The sequence below is a fragment of the Globicephala melas genome, chromosome 5, assembly GCF_963455315.2.
Source record: "Globicephala melas chromosome 5, mGloMel1.2, whole genome shotgun sequence".
In the NCBI taxonomy this organism is placed as follows: domain Eukaryota; kingdom Metazoa; phylum Chordata; class Mammalia; order Artiodactyla; family Delphinidae; genus Globicephala; species Globicephala melas.
Genome location: NC_083318.1, coordinates 83,332,868 through 83,352,186, shown reverse-complemented (window position 1 = coordinate 83,352,186; position 19,319 = coordinate 83,332,868). Strand labels below are relative to the sequence as shown.

The 19,319-nt window shown below is 34.5% G+C and overlaps 1 protein-coding gene across 1 annotated transcript in view; it reads left to right on the top strand.

Moving 5' to 3' along the window:
• Nucleotides 1-19,319, top strand: part of EPHA5 (EPH receptor A5) — a 306,828-nt gene that overhangs the window by 271,227 nt on the left and 16,282 nt on the right. The window contains exons 13-15 of the mRNA XM_060298694.1: nt 6,497-6,558; nt 8,387-8,596; nt 11,267-11,416. Of these exons, the coding sequence (XP_060154677.1) occupies nt 6,497-6,558; nt 8,387-8,596; nt 11,267-11,416 (422 nt within the window). The remainder of the gene's footprint in view (nt 1-6,496; nt 6,559-8,386; nt 8,597-11,266; nt 11,417-19,319) is intronic.

Genomic DNA, 19,319 nt, shown 5'->3' with positions numbered 1-19,319 from the left:
GAATTGTCAGTTATGGGGAAAATTCCAGGAGGAGCAAGATTGTGGTTGGTAATCAGTAGTTCCGTTTTGGACACGTTACTTTTGAGAGGCTTATAAGCACCCAATTGCAGATGTTGTGTATAAGATTGGATTCTGAGAAGTATAAATGAAAATGTTTGCAGTATGAATAAGCTTGAATTTTATATCTTCCCTTTCACAAAAGGAAACAATTCTATGAGCCATTATCAGTGATAAACCATGATGGAAATAAACAAATTTAACACGGCAGTAGAAATGGAAGCCAGCTCATTAATTTGATACTAGTTTTTCATTATGAGGGCATAGAGAAAGGTATAATAAATAAACATAAGATATTTATTAGATATTTACAAGGGCTTTTTCTGATAAAATCTAAATTCTACTCACCTGAAAGATATATATCTATAGAAACAGAGATTTACTGGCTCAAAGATTGATTATTAGTAAATTAAACCTTGTGTTTTTAAAGTCATTTTCATTACTAATAAAACAAAGCTGTCACATTGTTAATTCTTAGATTGCTTAGCTCCTCTGCAAAGTCGATCACTGCTGACTCCACAAGTAATTATCCACCTTTGCTAATGTCAAAGCAATTCTAATTTATTTTTAATTTGAGAAATGAGCAGCTAATGAGAAAGTTTATATCAATATAAACAATCTGAAATAAAAGAGGATATTATGGAAAATTTGGAATTTCTATTTAATAGAAACATTTGGTGTTTCCATTTCAGGTAAGGTATAGAGGCTTTTGATTTTATAGTCTTTCCTAAAATTAAAATTACATAATTTTAAAAGTAGTTTTCCCTAAAGTGTTAACCAATAAATAAGGGTCATAATGGAATTAAAATATCTGAGTACCTTTCTAAGTTCTGATTGCCCCATACTTCATCCTCCCTTCACATTCCCCCGCTTGATAAGCATTATCTATTCCTACTACAAGCACAGGGTCCCATTTTCTGGGTGACCATTAACCATTAATAATTGAATCATGATATTTCTTATTCCAAGCTTCCCTTGGAGTAAAAATAAAAGTAATTTCAAACAGCTACAAGTGTTAATGTACTAAATGGAATACAACCCAAATAGAATGGCGTAGTGAAATAAAACTATAGATATATAAGTATAAGCACAGGCTTACTTTTAATTATTTACAAATCTTGTAAAATGTTTGTAAGAGAAACCAGTGACAGTTGTTTTCCAGTGAATTGTGATGTTTCTAAATCAAATGCTCCCTTATACCCTTAAGTGGTACCACGTGTTTTTTGATGCACTCGTGGTTTCAGAAAAGCAGGTAGTACCAATGCAAATAAAATAATAAGCCCAGATTTAGTTGCAACTCTTGTGATGTAGCCTAGTTCAGTGTTTCTCAAAATACAACGTGCCTCTGAGGATATTGCTAAAATGCAGAATCTGTTTTAATAGATTGGATTGGGCACTGAGATTTTGCATTTCCAGCAAGCTCTCAGGTGATAGCTATGCCACTTGTCATAGGCCATGCTCTGAAAAGCAAGGACTAAATCAACACTCCCCAAAGTTTGTCTCACCTAACTTTGAGAGAGCTTGTGAAAAAAGACTGCTTTACCAGAAGTGGCGTGTTCTCTTCTCTCTTGGATTTTGTTGGACATTAGCACCAAAAAAATCACTTACTAAGGAAGCAAATGCAGTTTTGTTTTACTGTGGTAAGAAAAACCCACATATCATGGTATCTACCCTATTAAATTTTTAGGTGTAGATACAGTTTTTTTAATTGTAAGCACAATGTTGTGTGGCTGATCTCTAGAAACTTTTTGTCTTGCATAACTAAAACTTAATACCTATTGAACAGTAATTCCTTCTTTCCCCCTCCCCCTGCCACTGGCAGCCACCATTCTACTTTCTGTTTCTATGGGTTTGACTACTTTAGATACTTCATATAAGTGGAATCCAAGACCTATCCACTTCACTATCGAACACTTCAAACGCTTGGAGCATATATAAATAATGATCATACATAAAAACATATTATTTGTTGAAAGCAACTGAAACCCTACCAGATCTGCCATTAATGCATGAATAGTTTGGTATGGCATAGTCATGATTATCAAACTTATATTATCACAAAAGACTAAATATTTGTGAGATTTTAAAGTTAAATTTAAAATAAATATTTGGAAATTATAGGCATCATAGTATGGAGGGAAGGAAAACAACTTTTATAGTCAGGTGGACATGAATTTGATTCCCAACTTTGTTTCTTATACGACTTGCACTAATCAACTCAGGTAATATATTGAATCATTTTAAGCCTCACTTTTCTTTCTCTGAAAAGAGTCTTTTGTAATATCACTGTTATAGAATTTTGATTACAATTAAAAATAACATCATGCCTTGTAAGTGGGCACTCAGTATATCAATAACCTGTAGTTCTTTTATGATTATCAATACCAAATGATGAAATATGAGGTTGGTGAATTCCACAAATAATGTGTTTCTATTACTACTTAGACTCTGCCTGCACTGGGCCCTCAGTAAATATTATGAAGTAATGTAAAAACTCTACTCTGTGATTAAAATCATGTTTTGACATGCTTTATGAGCTCTTTTTATATTGATTTTTGATAATATGCTTTCAAAATTATTGGCAGATTTACTCTTCGTCTGTACTTCAAGCTGGATAATGGAAAATGATTTATACCATTTTATTGAATTTACAATGGTTAGAGTAAAGCCACATTAATTAATGCTATGTCATTTTTGCAGGCTAGCAGGAACTGAGACAAAACATATGCCAAACTAAATATAATTATCATTAAAATGGCTTAAGCATGAGAAATAATCAAATGAGTCCTGAATTGTCTTATTCTTGTCAACAAAAGAAGATCATGCTTGTTTGCAAACATGCATTTTAATTGCTTTTCCCCCATTTTCTGAAATAAAAGAGGTGTTTTAGGTCCCTATCATATTTTTCAAAACCTACACTATCATAAATAATGAATCTGACTTTTAAAGCTAAGTGATGAATACTAAAAAAAAATCTTACAGGAGGAATACCAGGTGCAGATCTCCCTAAAAAGCAATTACTTTTTCTTTCCAAATATATATTATTCAATATCAATAAAGTTTCTGATCAGTCATTCTCTTTAGAGTATGAATTCTTTCGTCTAAGCTCAGTGAATCTGGGTTGAATTTAAGGAACAAATTTACCCAAGAAAGAGGTATTTTTACATAGGGATTTTGTCCAACTCCTGCTCAGGAGACCTTGGGTGAGGAGTAGTAAATATTTAACACTAACCCATAGCTGTAAGAAGAGGGTCTAAAAAATTAGAGGATAGACAGAGAGAAGAGAAAGAAACTGAGAAAAAGTTTTCTGTTCTCTAGAAAAAGAGAATAGAAGGAAACTGAAGGTTTTGATGTAGTAATATAGGAGAAGTGCTGTAATAATAAAAGGCTTGGGGTAGAGTAGATAATTGTAGACATTGATTAGGCCTTCACTTTGAGGGACAAGGCATCTGCTCATGTGGTAGGAACTGAGAGGTACCAATGAGGGAAAGCTAAGACTATATTCTCTGGATATCTGCTGGAATTCAGTTCTTCCAATTCCAATTAAACTATGACAACTCCCTCAATGGATTTCTGTAAGTGAGAGTCAGATCTACACAGGACATATTCCTAGAAACACAGGCTGATTCTAGAAAATGTAGCCCTTTTCCTAATTTGATCAGGGCTGGTGTTCAGCAAATACATATTTTTTGGCTCTATTAGCTGTAAATTTATTGAAATACTCCCATGCTATTTGATAAAAAGCTGAAGCCAGGGTTACCCTTTTATATGCCTACTCAGCTTCATCTCTGGGTACTTCTGAATTCCTGAAATCAGGCAGATGAAGAGGTGATGTCTGGTACACCAGGACGTTCTGATATTCCAGCATTACGGTTGGTTGAACTTCAGACATGTAGGTCCCTGTGCCAAAGCAGTTATCAAATATTTTGGCTGTCACCCTTGGGGAAGCATATTAATTCTGGACTTTTGAAGGAAAAGGGGCTTCAACATTAATAAAAGCCAGAAATAGGCTCTAGGATGTAAGAATGGGACCAAAAGGGCCTAAAGCAAAATTTTGTCTATTTAGAGTTTGTCTGAGGACCATTAAAATGGGTGTGGCATCATTAAAATGAAGTTAAATTGGAAGCATATCTCAATTCATGAACTTAGATTACAGCCATAGTAAGGAGAAAATGCAGTTATAATCCTTTTTTCTGTTATGTTGTCTTGGCCATTTACAAATACAACGAGTCATTCTTTTTTTTCTAACTAAGGTATTGTATTTCCAGTCAGTTTTAAAAATCAACATTCCCCAACTCATCTCCTGTCACTTCCTGAATTACAAAGCAAAATTCAGCCCTCTAGCCATGTTTGAACTTGATGAACTCTTTCATGACAAGATACCTTGGCCCATGCTGCCTCTTCTTCCTGAAATATCTGTCACCATTTATTACACCAGTGACCCTTTCAATCTTCCAAATTCAAATCAAATGACATCTCCAATGTATATTCTCTACACATGGGATGTTTTACCTAACGTAGGCATAGTACAAATATATGACAAATGAATTTTTTAGACAACCTTTTTAAATAACTTTTACAAAGGAGAAATGCATCTGCCTTTGTAGCATTACTTGTCACATTTCATTCAAAGAATAATGCTTCTAAAGTATTTTAAAAGAAGATAATTGTCTGAGTGAGAAATTAGACTGACCTACCTTATTATACTAAATAGTGAGTTTTAAGTGATTTTGGAATGAAAACTCCTTTTTCTTTCTAGTTATTTCTTTTTCATGCAATTGTCTAACTTTCTATATCTCTATTTACATTTCAGACTAATGTTGTATGAATAAATATAAAAGTTCTAACTCTATGACCTGAATGAATCACTCCTCAAGTAAAATACAGATACCCTTCTGGAGAATGCCATTAAGTTAATTACAGTGCATTTCATAATTGAATAGGCCCTGTTTCCCTTTATAATATAAAAAGTTAATTAATAGATATACAAGATAGAATTTTACTATCATAAGGTCTTTTTTTACTTACCTAAAAATAGTTTAAATTAACACTAAAATTGTATGTAGTATACTTTTATCAAAGAGTAAAGGGGCATGTTTTAAAATAGTGAGGTTAGCGTGGAGTGATAAAACTAACAACCATGTTTTAGATATTTTTTCATATAGCAAAGGTTTTTTGTTTTGTTTTGTTTTGTTTTGTTTTTTTGCGGTACACGGGCCCTTCACTGTTGTGGCCTCTCCCGTTGCGGAGCACAGGCTCCGGACGTGCAGGCTCAGCGGCCATGGCTCCAGGGCCCAGCCGCTCCGCGGCATGTGGGATCTTCCCGGCCCGGGGGAAGAACCTGTGTCCCCTGCATCGGCAGGTGGACTCTCAACCACAGCGCCACCAGGGAAGCCCTCAAAGATTTTTGATCTTATATTTTTCATCTTGTATCACAGACATATTACACACTAACTGCCATAATTTTATGAGGGATAAAATATGATCTATTCTCTTAGTCGACTTATATCTAGCAATGAAACCCCACAGATACAAAGTTGATAAAGTTTATAAAATAATAATACATAGCAAATTCTAAGTGACAAGCACTATTTTAAGTGACCTGGGTAACAATATGACTTGGTGGATACTCACAGTAACTCTATGAGGCAGGTGCCATTAATATCTCCGTTTTACAGATGAGAAAAATGAGATACAGAGATAAGAATTGATTTGCCCAAGATCACTTGATAATAAGTGATTGATCTGGGATACAAAGCCAAGCAGTATAGCTCCAGAGTCTATCTAGCTACAGTTTTATATCAGACATGAAAAGAGGAGGACCTCATCCATCAGTATGATGATTACAAGAGAAGTTTCCAGACAGCAAGAGGAATCAGAACAGGGTTTTGAAGAATGAAAAAATTGGGGTTGATAAAGATCATAAGTATGTGGCAGAGAGGGAAAAGGGAGGTAGCCATAAGTAAATGAATTATAAGAACATAGAAATAAAGTTTGGAAAATACAACATATATTCCAGGGATCATAAACAGGGTAGTTAGACTGGACAGGAGTTTTTATTTAGAACTGTGAGGAAGATGAATATGTTTTCAGTGCTTTGCTGGATATTATTATTTGGCACTTTATATCATTACCTCTATTAAAATAAAATTCATCCTTAAACTCATTTTCTACATAAATTGATTTTGGTATTGAAAATTATGGGTTTTTGAATCTTAAATGTCAATCTTTATCATTCTTGTGATACTTTCTTCTCACTGACCCAATTTAGTATATACTAAGATATCATCATGTCATAAATTTACTTGCTACTCAAAAAGGACTATTTTTTTAACAGATGTATATAATTTGGACAACAATAAAAACTTCCAAGTAAACTTTTCCTAGATAAGCGTACAAAATCTAAAAGCAACAGTTTATACCACTGTGTTCTTTTCAGGTAAACCAGTGATGATAGTGACAGAGTATATGGAAAATGGCTCTTTAGATACATTTTTAAAGGTAAGATATGAGACAAATGTAACTATTCAAAGTGTTATTCATATATTGACCATGATGTTGAAGTTGAAATCCAGCCACTTTAAAGCTAAATTTTAAATAGAAATATCTGGAGTCAGGATAATTATACTACAAAAATTAACTTTGGTTTGAAAATTATCCACTTCAGAAAATGTATACAAATCCAAATTATGTGTCTCTACGGTTTTATTTAAGTGTATGTTAATGTGCCCCCCCAAAAAAAAATAAAAGAGGGAAGGAAGGAAGGAGGAAAGAAAGGAAGGAAAGGAGAAAAAGAGAAGCTTTTATAGGTACTTAACTCTCTCTGAAGTAAGTCATACAGAGAAAGACAAATATGTGATATCGCTTATATGTGGAATCTAAAAAAATGGTACAATTGAACTTATTCACAAAACAGAAATAGAGTCACAGATGTAGAAAACAAACTTACGGTTACCAGGGGAGGAAATGGGGGGAGGGGAGATAAGTTGGGAGATTGTGATTGACATATACACACTACACTACTATGTATAAAATAGATAACTAATAAGGACCTACTGTATAGCACAGGGAACTTTACTCAATACTCTGTAATGGTCTATATGGGAAAAGAATCTATAAAAAGTCAATATATGTATATGTGTAACTGATTCACTTTGCCATACAGCAAAAACTAAAACAACATTGTAAATCAACTATACTTCAACAAAAATTTTTTTAAAAGAACAAATAAAAGTACTTAACTCTCTCAAAGTATATCAGGCAGAATAAGGAAAATGTCTAAAAAGTCCATGAAAATCATCTATATTAATGAAAGAGTCAAATAGACTCATAACTCATCTGAGGGCCAGTCACTACTTGTACCAGCAGAGTCATTATGTGATAACAGACAATAGCCAATGTTGTCAGATCTTCTGGATTTTAGGAAAAGATTGTATTTCTAAATATGCAAGTCTTCAAATTTTAAACATTGGCAATTCATTTTATTAATAAATAGCATGTGCTAGACAATGTAACATGTTTGCAGGCCTGATTAAACCTGTAGTCTGGCAGCTTTTCACTTTCAATATAGCAACTATTGCTATTATTAAAAGTAATGGGATAGTGGCATTAATGACGATTATTAAGAAGGGCCTGTGCATTGAATATGACAGGGGTCCACTGACAAGGCAAACTTCCCTTTCAATCTCCAGCATCTACCAGATTCTGCTGCCAAATTTCTAATACATATATTTAAGTTCTTCAGTTTCTTAAGGTCACATCATTCCTTTATTTCAAATTAAGCATCAGTTGAGCCTTATTCTGTGTGTCTGCACCAAGTCCAGTGCCCTTGACAAAGACAGCAAGCTTCCAAGAAATGCTAACATTCTCCTGGTCATTGTTCAGTCCCTCCCTCCCCCATCTGCTGTTGCAGATTCTCCCTTACTTCCTCTGGCCACTTCTTCCTTACCCCAATATGCCTAACCAGCCAGCTTCTTTTAAGTCACTTCAAAAATGTGCAGTGTTAACCCAAGGCAGGCACTAGGTTGAAGTGATGAAAACACTCCTCTGATGACTGAGAATAAAGGATTACAATGCAGAAAAGAGTAACTATAAGTGAGATTTTGGTCAAGGGCTTTCAAAGCCTTTATCTGCTTTGACCGAGCAGAGGACTGTTACGCATTATCAAGTTAACTATCTATTGCTTAACTTTTCCCATTCTCCTTCAGATAGAAATTGCATATGAATTTGGTAGTAGTATATATTAATTTGGGGATTGAAGGAAGATCCTTTCATATTTTCCCTTAGTGATTGGGGTTGTAGGACTAATATTTCTATATAATCTTTACAGAAAAATGACGGGCAGTTCACTGTGATCCAGCTGGTTGGTATGCTGAGAGGCATCGCTGCAGGAATGAAGTACCTTTCTGACATGGGCTACGTGCATAGAGACCTTGCTGCCAGAAACATCTTAATAAATAGTAACCTTGTGTGCAAAGTGTCTGACTTTGGGCTTTCCAGGGTACTGGAAGATGATCCTGAAGCAGCCTACACCACTAAGGTAAGAGCTAACAGAATGAATTTCTGAAATACTAGACTAGAGACTTTTAATATTTAAAGATTTTAAAGGAAATAGAAAAAAAAAGAAAAAAGAAATTCCTCCAATATAGGAAAAAAGAGAGAGAAAAAGGGGAAGGTGGATTAAAAAAATCCAGATAACTCTCCTTGTTAGATATCAGAAAATTCAAATATTAAATTCAGATAAGCCAAGTATTCACTTTATGAGTCTTAGTAGTTCATTTTTTCCTTGCAGATACTGAAAATAAAAAGTTTGAGTTCATAGTGGATACAACTCATAAAATCATATAGAGTATTAAACGTAAAAGAAAAAGTTAAAGAGAGAATCTCCTGCATTAAAAGCAATAAATATATTATATATACATATATTAACATTACTGGCGGTATTTTAATGCCTAATTTCTTTTATACTATGTAAATTGTTAAGCTCACATATATGGAAAATTGGTCACTAATTCACATTGTCATAATTAGCATAAATCAACACCCTTTTCCAGCAAAGTAATTGCTTCCTGAATTGCTGTTGTATAATTGACAGTTTTTTCTGTGGAAAACTGTGGGAATTGATGCAACAGAACTTTCTGGACAGTCTATGTATTGCACTTCTTGAATTTTAATCCCTTTTAATAAACTACATTTGTTTAATTCTAAATCTTCTGAAGGGCATCAAGATATCCTCAATGTTTAAACTTCTTATGAAGACAGGAATTTATCATTATATCTTTTTCACCATACAATGTGGCTAACTTTTTTTCAATACAGAATACTTTTGTCATCTCTTATTCTTATGATAGATGTTACACATTTTCTTATTTAATTCAACGTTTTAAAATTACTTCTACTCATAGTCTAACAATAAACTATAGATTATAAGGCTGTTTTTTTTTCATTGTTGCATTGTGACTTATGGATAGTTAAGGATTATACTATGCTGAAGATCATGAGTGACTTATCTAAGCAAACAAAGCCTTCAAATTATCAGCTTAATAAATCAATAAATTAATTGGTGGAATACGCCTTTCCTTCTAGACCTAATTATTATTGTCATTATTTGAGTTAAATGAAACCTCAATTAGGAATTCTCCTGGGATTAGAGTTACATTTAATAAACTTGGCCTAAACAAGATTGAGGTTATAGAAAAACCCATTCCCAGCATGACTGGTTGGTGTCTCAGTTAAATGCATAAAGTAAATTTGTCAAGGTCTGTGTGAATGTGTCATGCTGGTGGAGAGGGAGGGGGAGAGGAGCCAGAGATCCTGAGACCCTCAAGACTTACTCCTGGGAAATGGGGTGTGGCAGCACTTTGTGGAAAATCCATATATTGAGAGATGAGCCAATAAGGGAACTTCAGATAGTATTGATGTCCAATATGATGGTCAGAGGACCAGGAGAAAATTTCTAGGCTGAAGTTTAAAGTAATCGACAAATTACAATTTCAAGAGGAATTGTAATAATTATAGATGATCCCAGTGCCACATAGTCAGGCCTAATAATGTGATCTTGCCTATGAATAATTAATTAACAAAAGTTATGTTTCAGGAAAGTCTTCTCGATGTGCTGCTACCATATTTCTAAGGAGCAAATAATTCAAACTTAGTTTCAATAATTCAAATTAACATCAACTCAGAACAATTTTAAGCATTACATGAAATTGTTATTTCTTCATATATCCTGAAACTTTGGTTCATAAAGAAAGTTTGTCCTATTTTTTCTAGTATGTGAATTAATTTTCTTTTCTTCCTGCAAAACAGGAAGGCATATATTAGTCTTTTTACAGGAAAATATTCAAAACACTCACTTCTCTCTTTCTCTCTTTTAAAATATATTTGCTTATAGATGAAATGTTTGTTGCATTGATTTTTCTTCTTTTAAAAATGAGGAGAAAAAAGTTTACCCTGAAAGGGGTGGGATATAAAAGTGTTATCTTGTAAACTAGGAGAAAACTTACCAAATCATTGTTTTTATCATGTAAAAACCCCAAACTTGATAATGTTGTAAGTCTTCCCCCGTAATCTAATTTTAATAATTTTTAATTTGGTTGAATCTCATTTAGATACTTACCTTTTTGGTTAAAAAAAAACCCCAAAAAACAGTTTGACCAAACACACACAAAAATATGACAATGGAAAATAAGAGAAATCAAGTCTAAAAGAAATTGCAGGTGTCAGGAGAAAGTCTAACTAAGTTTTTAACATATCTGATTTTCATGCTTGTCTTATTAACATTTAAACTTCTCATGATTACATTCAGCAATCAAGACTTTCTATTTACAGTCCTATATTAAAGGAAAAAAGAACCTGGGGAATTTGAGTCCTTTACTTTCTGTTAAAAAGTCATGAAAGTTACCTTATTGATTTGCCTGACTGCCTGCTTTCCCCACTTAAAGCTGCCATCCTGATACTGTAATTGAGATGTGGGTCCTGTATGTGTTCCAGTAGTCAAACAGAATTTAAACTAGAAAGCTTCCAGCCAGCCAATTAGTAGTCAGCCTACAAGTGCTTATGGGCTGAGATATGTGAAAAGAGACTGTATGCTGTCAAACAGATTCACTTAAAAATGCTACATCTCTTTCTAGATCTTTTCAGTGAGGAAGCAGTATCCCTAGATACATTTGAAGTATGTGGGAATTTTTTTCTTCTTTTTCAATTGTAGGGAGGCAAAATTCCAATCAGATGGACTGCCCCAGAAGCTATAGCTTTCCGAAAGTTTACCTCTGCCAGTGATGTCTGGAGCTATGGGATCGTGATGTGGGAGGTTGTGTCTTATGGAGAGAGACCCTACTGGGAGATGACCAACCAAGATGTAAGTATGGAACTACTCCCCCTAAAGTTTGAATTGAAACAGTTCTCTGAGTCGGGAGACTATGTGTGTGTGTGTGTGTGTGTGTGTGTGTGTGTGTGTGTGTGTGCGTGTGTGTGTGTGTGTGTGTGTATAATATATATTTCTGAAAATGACAGTTGCTTAAAAAAGTGAAATACTCTTTGCTTAACCTCTGATCAGTTTTGTTGTTATTAAAATCCTTTATGCAGAAGCTCAAAATAAGTTAGTACAAAGGAAAGCAAGTTACTGTTATATAAAATCTTGCTAGACAGTCCTAGCAATACTGTAGTGCTGTGTCACTCATTTTATGTCAGTATCATTTTCAAAAATGAAGAAAGAGCCATCAAAGAATGAATACTGACAGACAAGTTTTTATGACATGCACTTGATAAAGGGAGCTAAAACTCCAAACCAAAAGGGTGAATGACATTGCTTTAATAGTGGATGCTCTTAGAGGATAAAAAGAAATAATCTGTTTATTTACATTAAAAAAAGTAGGAAGAGTAACATTGTCTATTTAATTTGGGATAAAAACAGATTTTTTTTCCCACATGGAGAAATAATTCAGGCTTAGAATAATAGAATCCTGGAATTAAAGAAACCATGCAAGAATCTTCTATTCAAGTTCAGAATGATGCCTGACTACATGGCCTTTGGTGTTTGACTTTTTAATTTTCCATTGTTACTATTCGATATAGCCCTTTCTATTTTGGATTGCATTGAAATTTGATAATTATAAAAGCTATCTTCAAATAGTTATAAAATAATTCTTCAAATAATTATAAATAATTATAAAAGCTATCTTTTATTGAGCCCTTATTATATGCCATACTTTGTTTTAAATGATTTACCAACTAATAGCTCATTACTTCTTTATATAAAAACCAGTATAATGAACAGTCTTAACTAAATACCATGCTGATTTAAAAGATTTATTTTTTTCTCCAATTATTTCTTTCATCCATGCTCTGTAAAATCTCCTGCTCCTATGCCTTCAGGGATTATTAGACAGGTGCTTTAGCTCTCCGGCTGCATTTTGGTGAATCAACAGTACCATGCCAGTAATTGACTCACTTTCAGATATAAAAATCCAAGTCCAATCTAAATCAGAGTCAATCTTATATCCATTTCAAAGTGTTTTCCACAACTGCAGGGCCAACCTGACCCTAAGTAGCAAGATTGGTAAGGAAGAATTGTCAGATTCTTGCTTTCCTCTCTGCAAGGTCCTTAAAGAGGAGGATGTACTCCAACTGAGATGTCCCAGAGTTCCTTGCGCTTGCCGCCTGCTCCCCACTTCACAGTCTCTAATGGTACCTTACACATGTCTGCTTCACCTGAGGAAAGCACATCCTTGTTTGATGTTCTACCAGTTTTCCCTCTTTTAGATATTATTGCAGGCTGCCCCAGCCACCCTGTCTTCTTCAGATTTCCCCAGATGAGAAGCCAGGGTCACCCTGTGGCTTTCCCAAGAAATATTTCACAGCATTCTTTTCGGATAGCAATAGTAAATTAGACTGATGGATTCCCGTCTCTCAACAAGCATACTGCAAGGCAGTGAGTCTCCCTTTCTTTTAGTCATCTAAATTGCTACAATTAGTTTTCTTTTGGCCTGTTCGCTTGACCTAGTAAAGGGATACTGACCTCTGTTTCTCTCAATTTGAGAGAACGTAGTATCTATTGTCTTCAACCTTATGATTTTAGGGGCAGGACTATGGCCAAAGTATTGAACTCTTGTCACACATTTAACAACCCATCAGAGAGATATTATTTCTGTCTGGCTGTTAATAACCTGAAACTTAAGAGATTAAATGATTTTCTTAATGCCACAAAAATAATAAAAGTTATACCAGAAATTTCAATCTGGTTCTCCAAAATTTTAATACCTAACCACTACACTGTTTCCAATTGAATCAATGTTTACATCCTCCCTTTCATTTCCAACCAGTGAGCCTAGATCAACCTTCTAATTGAATGTAAAATATTCAATTCAATATATAATGATTATTATGTATTAATCTAGCCTAGACAAAGATGAGACCTATTTGCTACTTGTTACTCTCCAGATAAATGCCAAATGCTAACTTGAGATGTATGGTTTGGCTTCTAACTTCTCTCAAGGCTCATTTCAATGCCATTTTTCCCTTTAGTTTTTGTGAAAGTATTTTATTCTGTAATGCCAGCAAGCCTGCTCCCTTCACTCAAGGAAAACATTTACCCCTTATTTGCCTAGTGTTATAACTCCTTCTCACTTGAGATATTTTGAATTCTGATTCCATCAGTAGGAATTATTAGTCTTTCCCAACTATGTATATAATATGTGTAGGATTATTACTCACATTATAGGAAATTATGCCTGATATAGCTGTATCTGTCACAAATAAAATGATAGATCAAAGTAGAACGTAATGCTAGGTGAATGCTCGTAAGTGTTTCTACTGATCTGGACTGTGCTTACTCATGCTCCTGGGGATTGACTGATCTATACTGGTAAACCTTGGCTCTGCTCCACACGGCCCTCATCTTCTTTCAGAGACCAGCAGGCTAGCCTAGATATGAGCTCATTTTCCCCATGGCTGAAGGGTGAGAATAAGCCCAGCCTGCAACATTCCATTGTCCAATCCCATAATCAGAGGATCAGTCCACTCACACTGCTCATTGTGAATGGACAATATAAAGTTATATGGAAAAGGACATAGAAACAAAGAGGTGTGAAGGATTCGGAACAGATATTTTTCCTGATTTCAGCCATTTGAGAGCCTTGATACTTTTTTCAGATAACTTTATTTCAAACTATTTAGAAAAATACAAGGAAGTGCTAATATTTTTAGGACATAATAAAAATAAAAACTAATATTTTGGCATTGGCTGGGTTTTCCAAGAATCTAAATGAGGTTTACAGAAAAATGTTTTACAGTTAAAGATCTTTCTAAAATGTCTGCCTTTAATAGAAGGTCCAATACATGCTTTGCATTTTCTCAGCAAGTTTACTAGCATTAGTGGCATTTAGTTTCTAGATATGGCATTAAGTTTGGTATGCCTCAATTTCCATCAAAATTTGTATCTAAGAAACATGACAGATCTACTGTATTTGAAAATCATGATCACTGAACCTTTCTTTTGAAAAAAGATTCTCAGAAATCAAAATAGAAGTACTGATTTGGCAGTTTTGAACGATGTATCCCATCATCTCTACATTCCAGATACTGATTCTAAAAAGGCTTTGCCACCATGAAAATGTTACATTACCAAGACATGCAGAATAATCTAAATCTCTCAGAGGAGACCTTCCACTGTGTCAGGGGGATAGAATGCTGCGGTAGGTTTTTTTTGGTTTAGGATTGCCTCTGTTATCACAGAGAAAAGCCATAACAACACATAATAAAAATAAACTAAAATGATTAAGATGATTTTAGGTACATATCAGACCATGAACTCTGATTCAAGCTTGGGAAGCTAAGATAACATCCTGTAGTCAGTAGAAGCTTCTTTATTTACAGCAAACATTTTAAATCTCAACATTTTTCAGAACTTAAAATAAAAAACAAAATAAGAAGAGATGTCATTGTATTGCATTTTTATATTTAGTGACAATGTCTTTCTCTTGTATTTATTCAGAAATGTATGAATACATAGTGTATACTAAGCACATAAATTACAAAATGTTTTAAAAACTCAAAATGTTTTAAGTAATCTGTTTTTAAAATTTTTTTTAGGCATTCAGGTTTCTAGTACCATTTCTGTCAGCCTAAATCTTACTTTTAAGGCAGCAAAAACTTTGACTCCAGAAGGATGTGAACTCACTTTGTGCTGAGTTTGCCTTTCTCTTGGTCTTCTAAGGATAATGCTGTCCTTGGATGCAAGTAATTAGTTTAGGGACTGGTAGGTATCCTCGTGGAAATTCTTACCCCTTTGGAAAAAATGAGACATAAAGAAATATCAATACTGCAGTCTAAAATTCCTATACCTTGTTGTTTAAAAACAACTAAAACACAAATCTGAAATTGAAAGAATAGAATCATCTTTGATTCTATAACTCTCAGTCAGTTTCAATGATTATAAAGGGAATGGACTTGAACAGATTTCCAAGATCTCTTTAATCTCTGGAATTCTATTGATCTAAGATTGATATACAAAGAAAAAGACATACTCAGTACATTTTTTTTTCTTTTTTTTTCTCAGTACATTTTTAATAGCTATTGGAGACAGAAAAAAAAATCCTAGGAAGAAAATTGGTCTATCTGGAACTATTTCTATGGCATTTGAGATAATTTCCAGGAATATATTATTAAACTCTAGTCACTTTGGGGGAAGCTTCATATCTCATAGTAACTAAAGGACTCATCTGTGAAATTTTGAGTAAATACCAAGCAACACAGGCACTCACACTCTATATAGAACCTAATTCATCAAAACACACAGCTAATGCTCAAAGGTTCCCTATAAATTTCCTGGCACTCACTTATTCAGCCTACACTTTCACACCTCCTGTTATAAAGAATGCACTATCTTCCAAAATAGCTCATTTTAATTCTGGGTATTAATTTTTTTCTTATGGTGCAAGAAATCTGATTCCATGAGGTAATATCCATACCTGTCCCAAATTATTTTCTTGGGAGGCAATTATTTCTCATTTCAATAGTGTGACTCAGCACCAGGATAGAAAGACCGCATATCTGCATGCCAGAGAGACTTAAATGTGAATCTTTCCCTTGTCACTTGTTACTTATGTGAACGTGGGCAATAGTTAACCTTCTGGAATGTCACCTATTTCACCTGTAAAATGTGTATATGATTTCTATTTTGCAAATATGTGTTAAATATGAATGTAGATAATATACATACAATTTGCATCTTAGTACCTATGATACCAATGAGCCTGGGCTAGTCTAGATCCTTCAAGAAGCCTATGCCATGAGGGAATTACATACACATTAGTATTATTAAAGGGAATTGCTTGTGAGGACAAACATGAAGGGATGAGAGGAAGCTGGGAGAGATGTCAGACTGTGATACAAATCTGACCCCAGGTAGAGTAGAGATCAAAGGAAAGATGATTGGAGGCAGCATCTGAGGCTGAAATGCACTTCTAAGAGAGGTTGCCAAGGCCGCCAAGGAGTCCTCAAGCCAGCATTGCCTGTTATAGGAGTCTCATAGGAATGTGCCTATCTTATCACTACCATATTCTGTAATTGACTGGGAGTAACCTATGTAAAACATGGCCTTGGTGTAAATGTGATGATGGATTTTAGAGGTTTTAGGGTTAAGGACTGTAGATCAATTTCCATCCCTGTAGGTGAAGATATGAGAGACAGATTCTCGAGGTTGCTATGCTCCACCCCTTTTGCAACACAGAGCAACTTTTCCACACAGGTTCAGGAAGCATCTGTTCCATGGTTCTGTGGGGTTTTCTTTCTGAAGGGAAATTCAGCAGAGGCAGGTTATGGACTGAAATGCAGCCTCTGTAGCTTCAGCTGATCTCAGGACCTCATCTGGTCCTTAGCCTCTCCCTCCTCCACTATCCATTCTGACTTCCCATCACCAACAACTTGGCAGATCATCGTGGCTTAACTGGTAGACGGAATCAATCCTTTACTCTTGGGGGTCGGCATTTTCTGGCCACAGCTGTTATAAAGGGGTAGCAAGAGAGCCCCTTAGAGTATTACCTGGATTCCACACAAATTTCTCCCCACCCCAACTGTGTGAAAACAGCTCAAATACCTCCTGCTGTTCAGTATCAATAACCTTGGCCATCACGGTGACTCACCTTCTCTTGTGCTTGTACCTGGGCACAAGTAGTCCAAAGTGCCTGGTTACAGCTATAACCATTTGTCACCTGGCAAGAGTTACTGGGAATGAAGCACAATATAAAAGTTTCTGAGTTAATTGATTTAATACATAAATTGCATCCTGAATAATGACACCTACTCCTATCAAAGTGTTGCCTCCATGTTGGTGCTTCAGCTGTGCCTTTAAAAGGCCTTCCAGCATTCTGTGAGGCTAGTCACTTCTGGATGATGAACTATGTGTAGTGGTTGCTGGAACCAGCACATATCAGCTGGTGAAGTTTCAGAACATTTCTCCCTGAATGAGATTATGTTGGTAGCTTGCAGTTGACATGGAGCGAATATTTATATCAGATAAATGAGAAAATGTTATAAATCTGTTTTCCCTGCAAGAAGAGCCAGTTGTTAAATATTTAGGAGCACATCACTAAGTATGTGATTAGCTCACACATCCTTCACTATGAGGTGGATATTCTAGTTAGGGTATATGCTCGGTGGGAGTCCATGTTTGTGAATCAAATATTCCAACTTTATAATGCTAGCTGAGGCTCTGTGGGTAAAAGCAAACCAGAATGGGTATATGTATCTGAAAGATAAGCCCATGACCCTTGCATGATGGAAAGGGCCCAATAGAGTCACCACCCACTGAAGAGTGCCTTATTAGGTGCTCAGTGTTGGGTTTTATGTATTGGAAGGAAAGGCAGCATTCTTTAAATTGTGTTCAGACTATTGATTTACATGTCAATGCCAAGAAAATGCATAGCTTATGATAATATTTCAGATATAGAAATCTGAAATGATGCCAGATTGTCTGTAAAAATTCTGATTGTCTTTTTATTTTTATTTTTTTTCTCTTTTCTTTCGTTAATCTCAACCACCTCAATTAACAAAGGTAATCGTAATAACAAAGTCAATTGAGATTATGACTCATTGGCCATACATTATAAATTGTATGGTAAAATGAACAGCCTAAATAGCACTTTGGCAGATTTTCAGCATTTCACAAACCACCAGAGTACTAATGCCATTCATTTCTCCCCCAAGCTATGAAAGGAACAATAGGTAAAAATGAAAAAAAAAAAAAAATCACTTCAAAATGTCTAAATATAAAATCTAAAATTATAGCTCTAAATCTATTTTAAATATAAATTCTAAACATTAATTTAGAATTAAATTCAATGACCTAATTACTTGACCAAGTTCTAAGTTAACTTAGAGACAGAGTATTATATTTATATATAAAAATTTAGCTGAAAATAAAGTTAAGTAATATAGTCTGGAAATAATTTCTCAGATCAAATAACTAACTAATTCCTTTAAAACTAAGGAATTGGTTTAATTCATTCATTTCATAATCACATATAAGAATAGCTGCTCAATGAAGGAAAGAATATTTTTTTTAAATAGGTGCTAAAGAAAAAAAATAGACATAATTGGTATCAGCTTTGGGGAAAAGCACATTATAAAATATATCATGTTTTAAGTAAATAAGAATGACTGTTTTCACTGCATAGTTAAATATTTCATGATATAAAATATACTAAAACATTTAATTTTGGTATATATATGTTATTAAGGTAATACCACCATCCTTATCCACAATGGGAAGTCTTATAATAAGCAAATTAATAAATAAATGAGCTTCCATTAATATATGAGTGTAAATGGTACTTTTAATTTTTACTATTCATTTATTTGATCACTAGTGATAATTTCTCAAAATCGATTTAGCATTTTTTTCTTTTGTAAATTTTTTTTTTTTTTTTTTTTGCGGTACGCGGGCCTCTCACTGTTGTGGCCTCTCCCTCTGTGGAGCACAGGCTTCGGACGCACAGGCTCAGCGGCCATGGGTCATGGGTCCAGCTGCTCCGCGGCATGTGGGATCTTCCCGAACAGGGGCATGAACCCGTGTCCCCTGCATCGGCAGGTGGACTCTCAACCACTGCGCCACCAGGGAAGCCCTTTTGTAAATTTTTGATTAGTACCTATTTCTTATTTATTTGTCGTTTTATTTTATTGTTTTATTATTTTATTTCTCAATATGCATGAGATTTTAATGCATTAGATATGTTAACCATGTGTTATAGTTTTTGTAATATTTT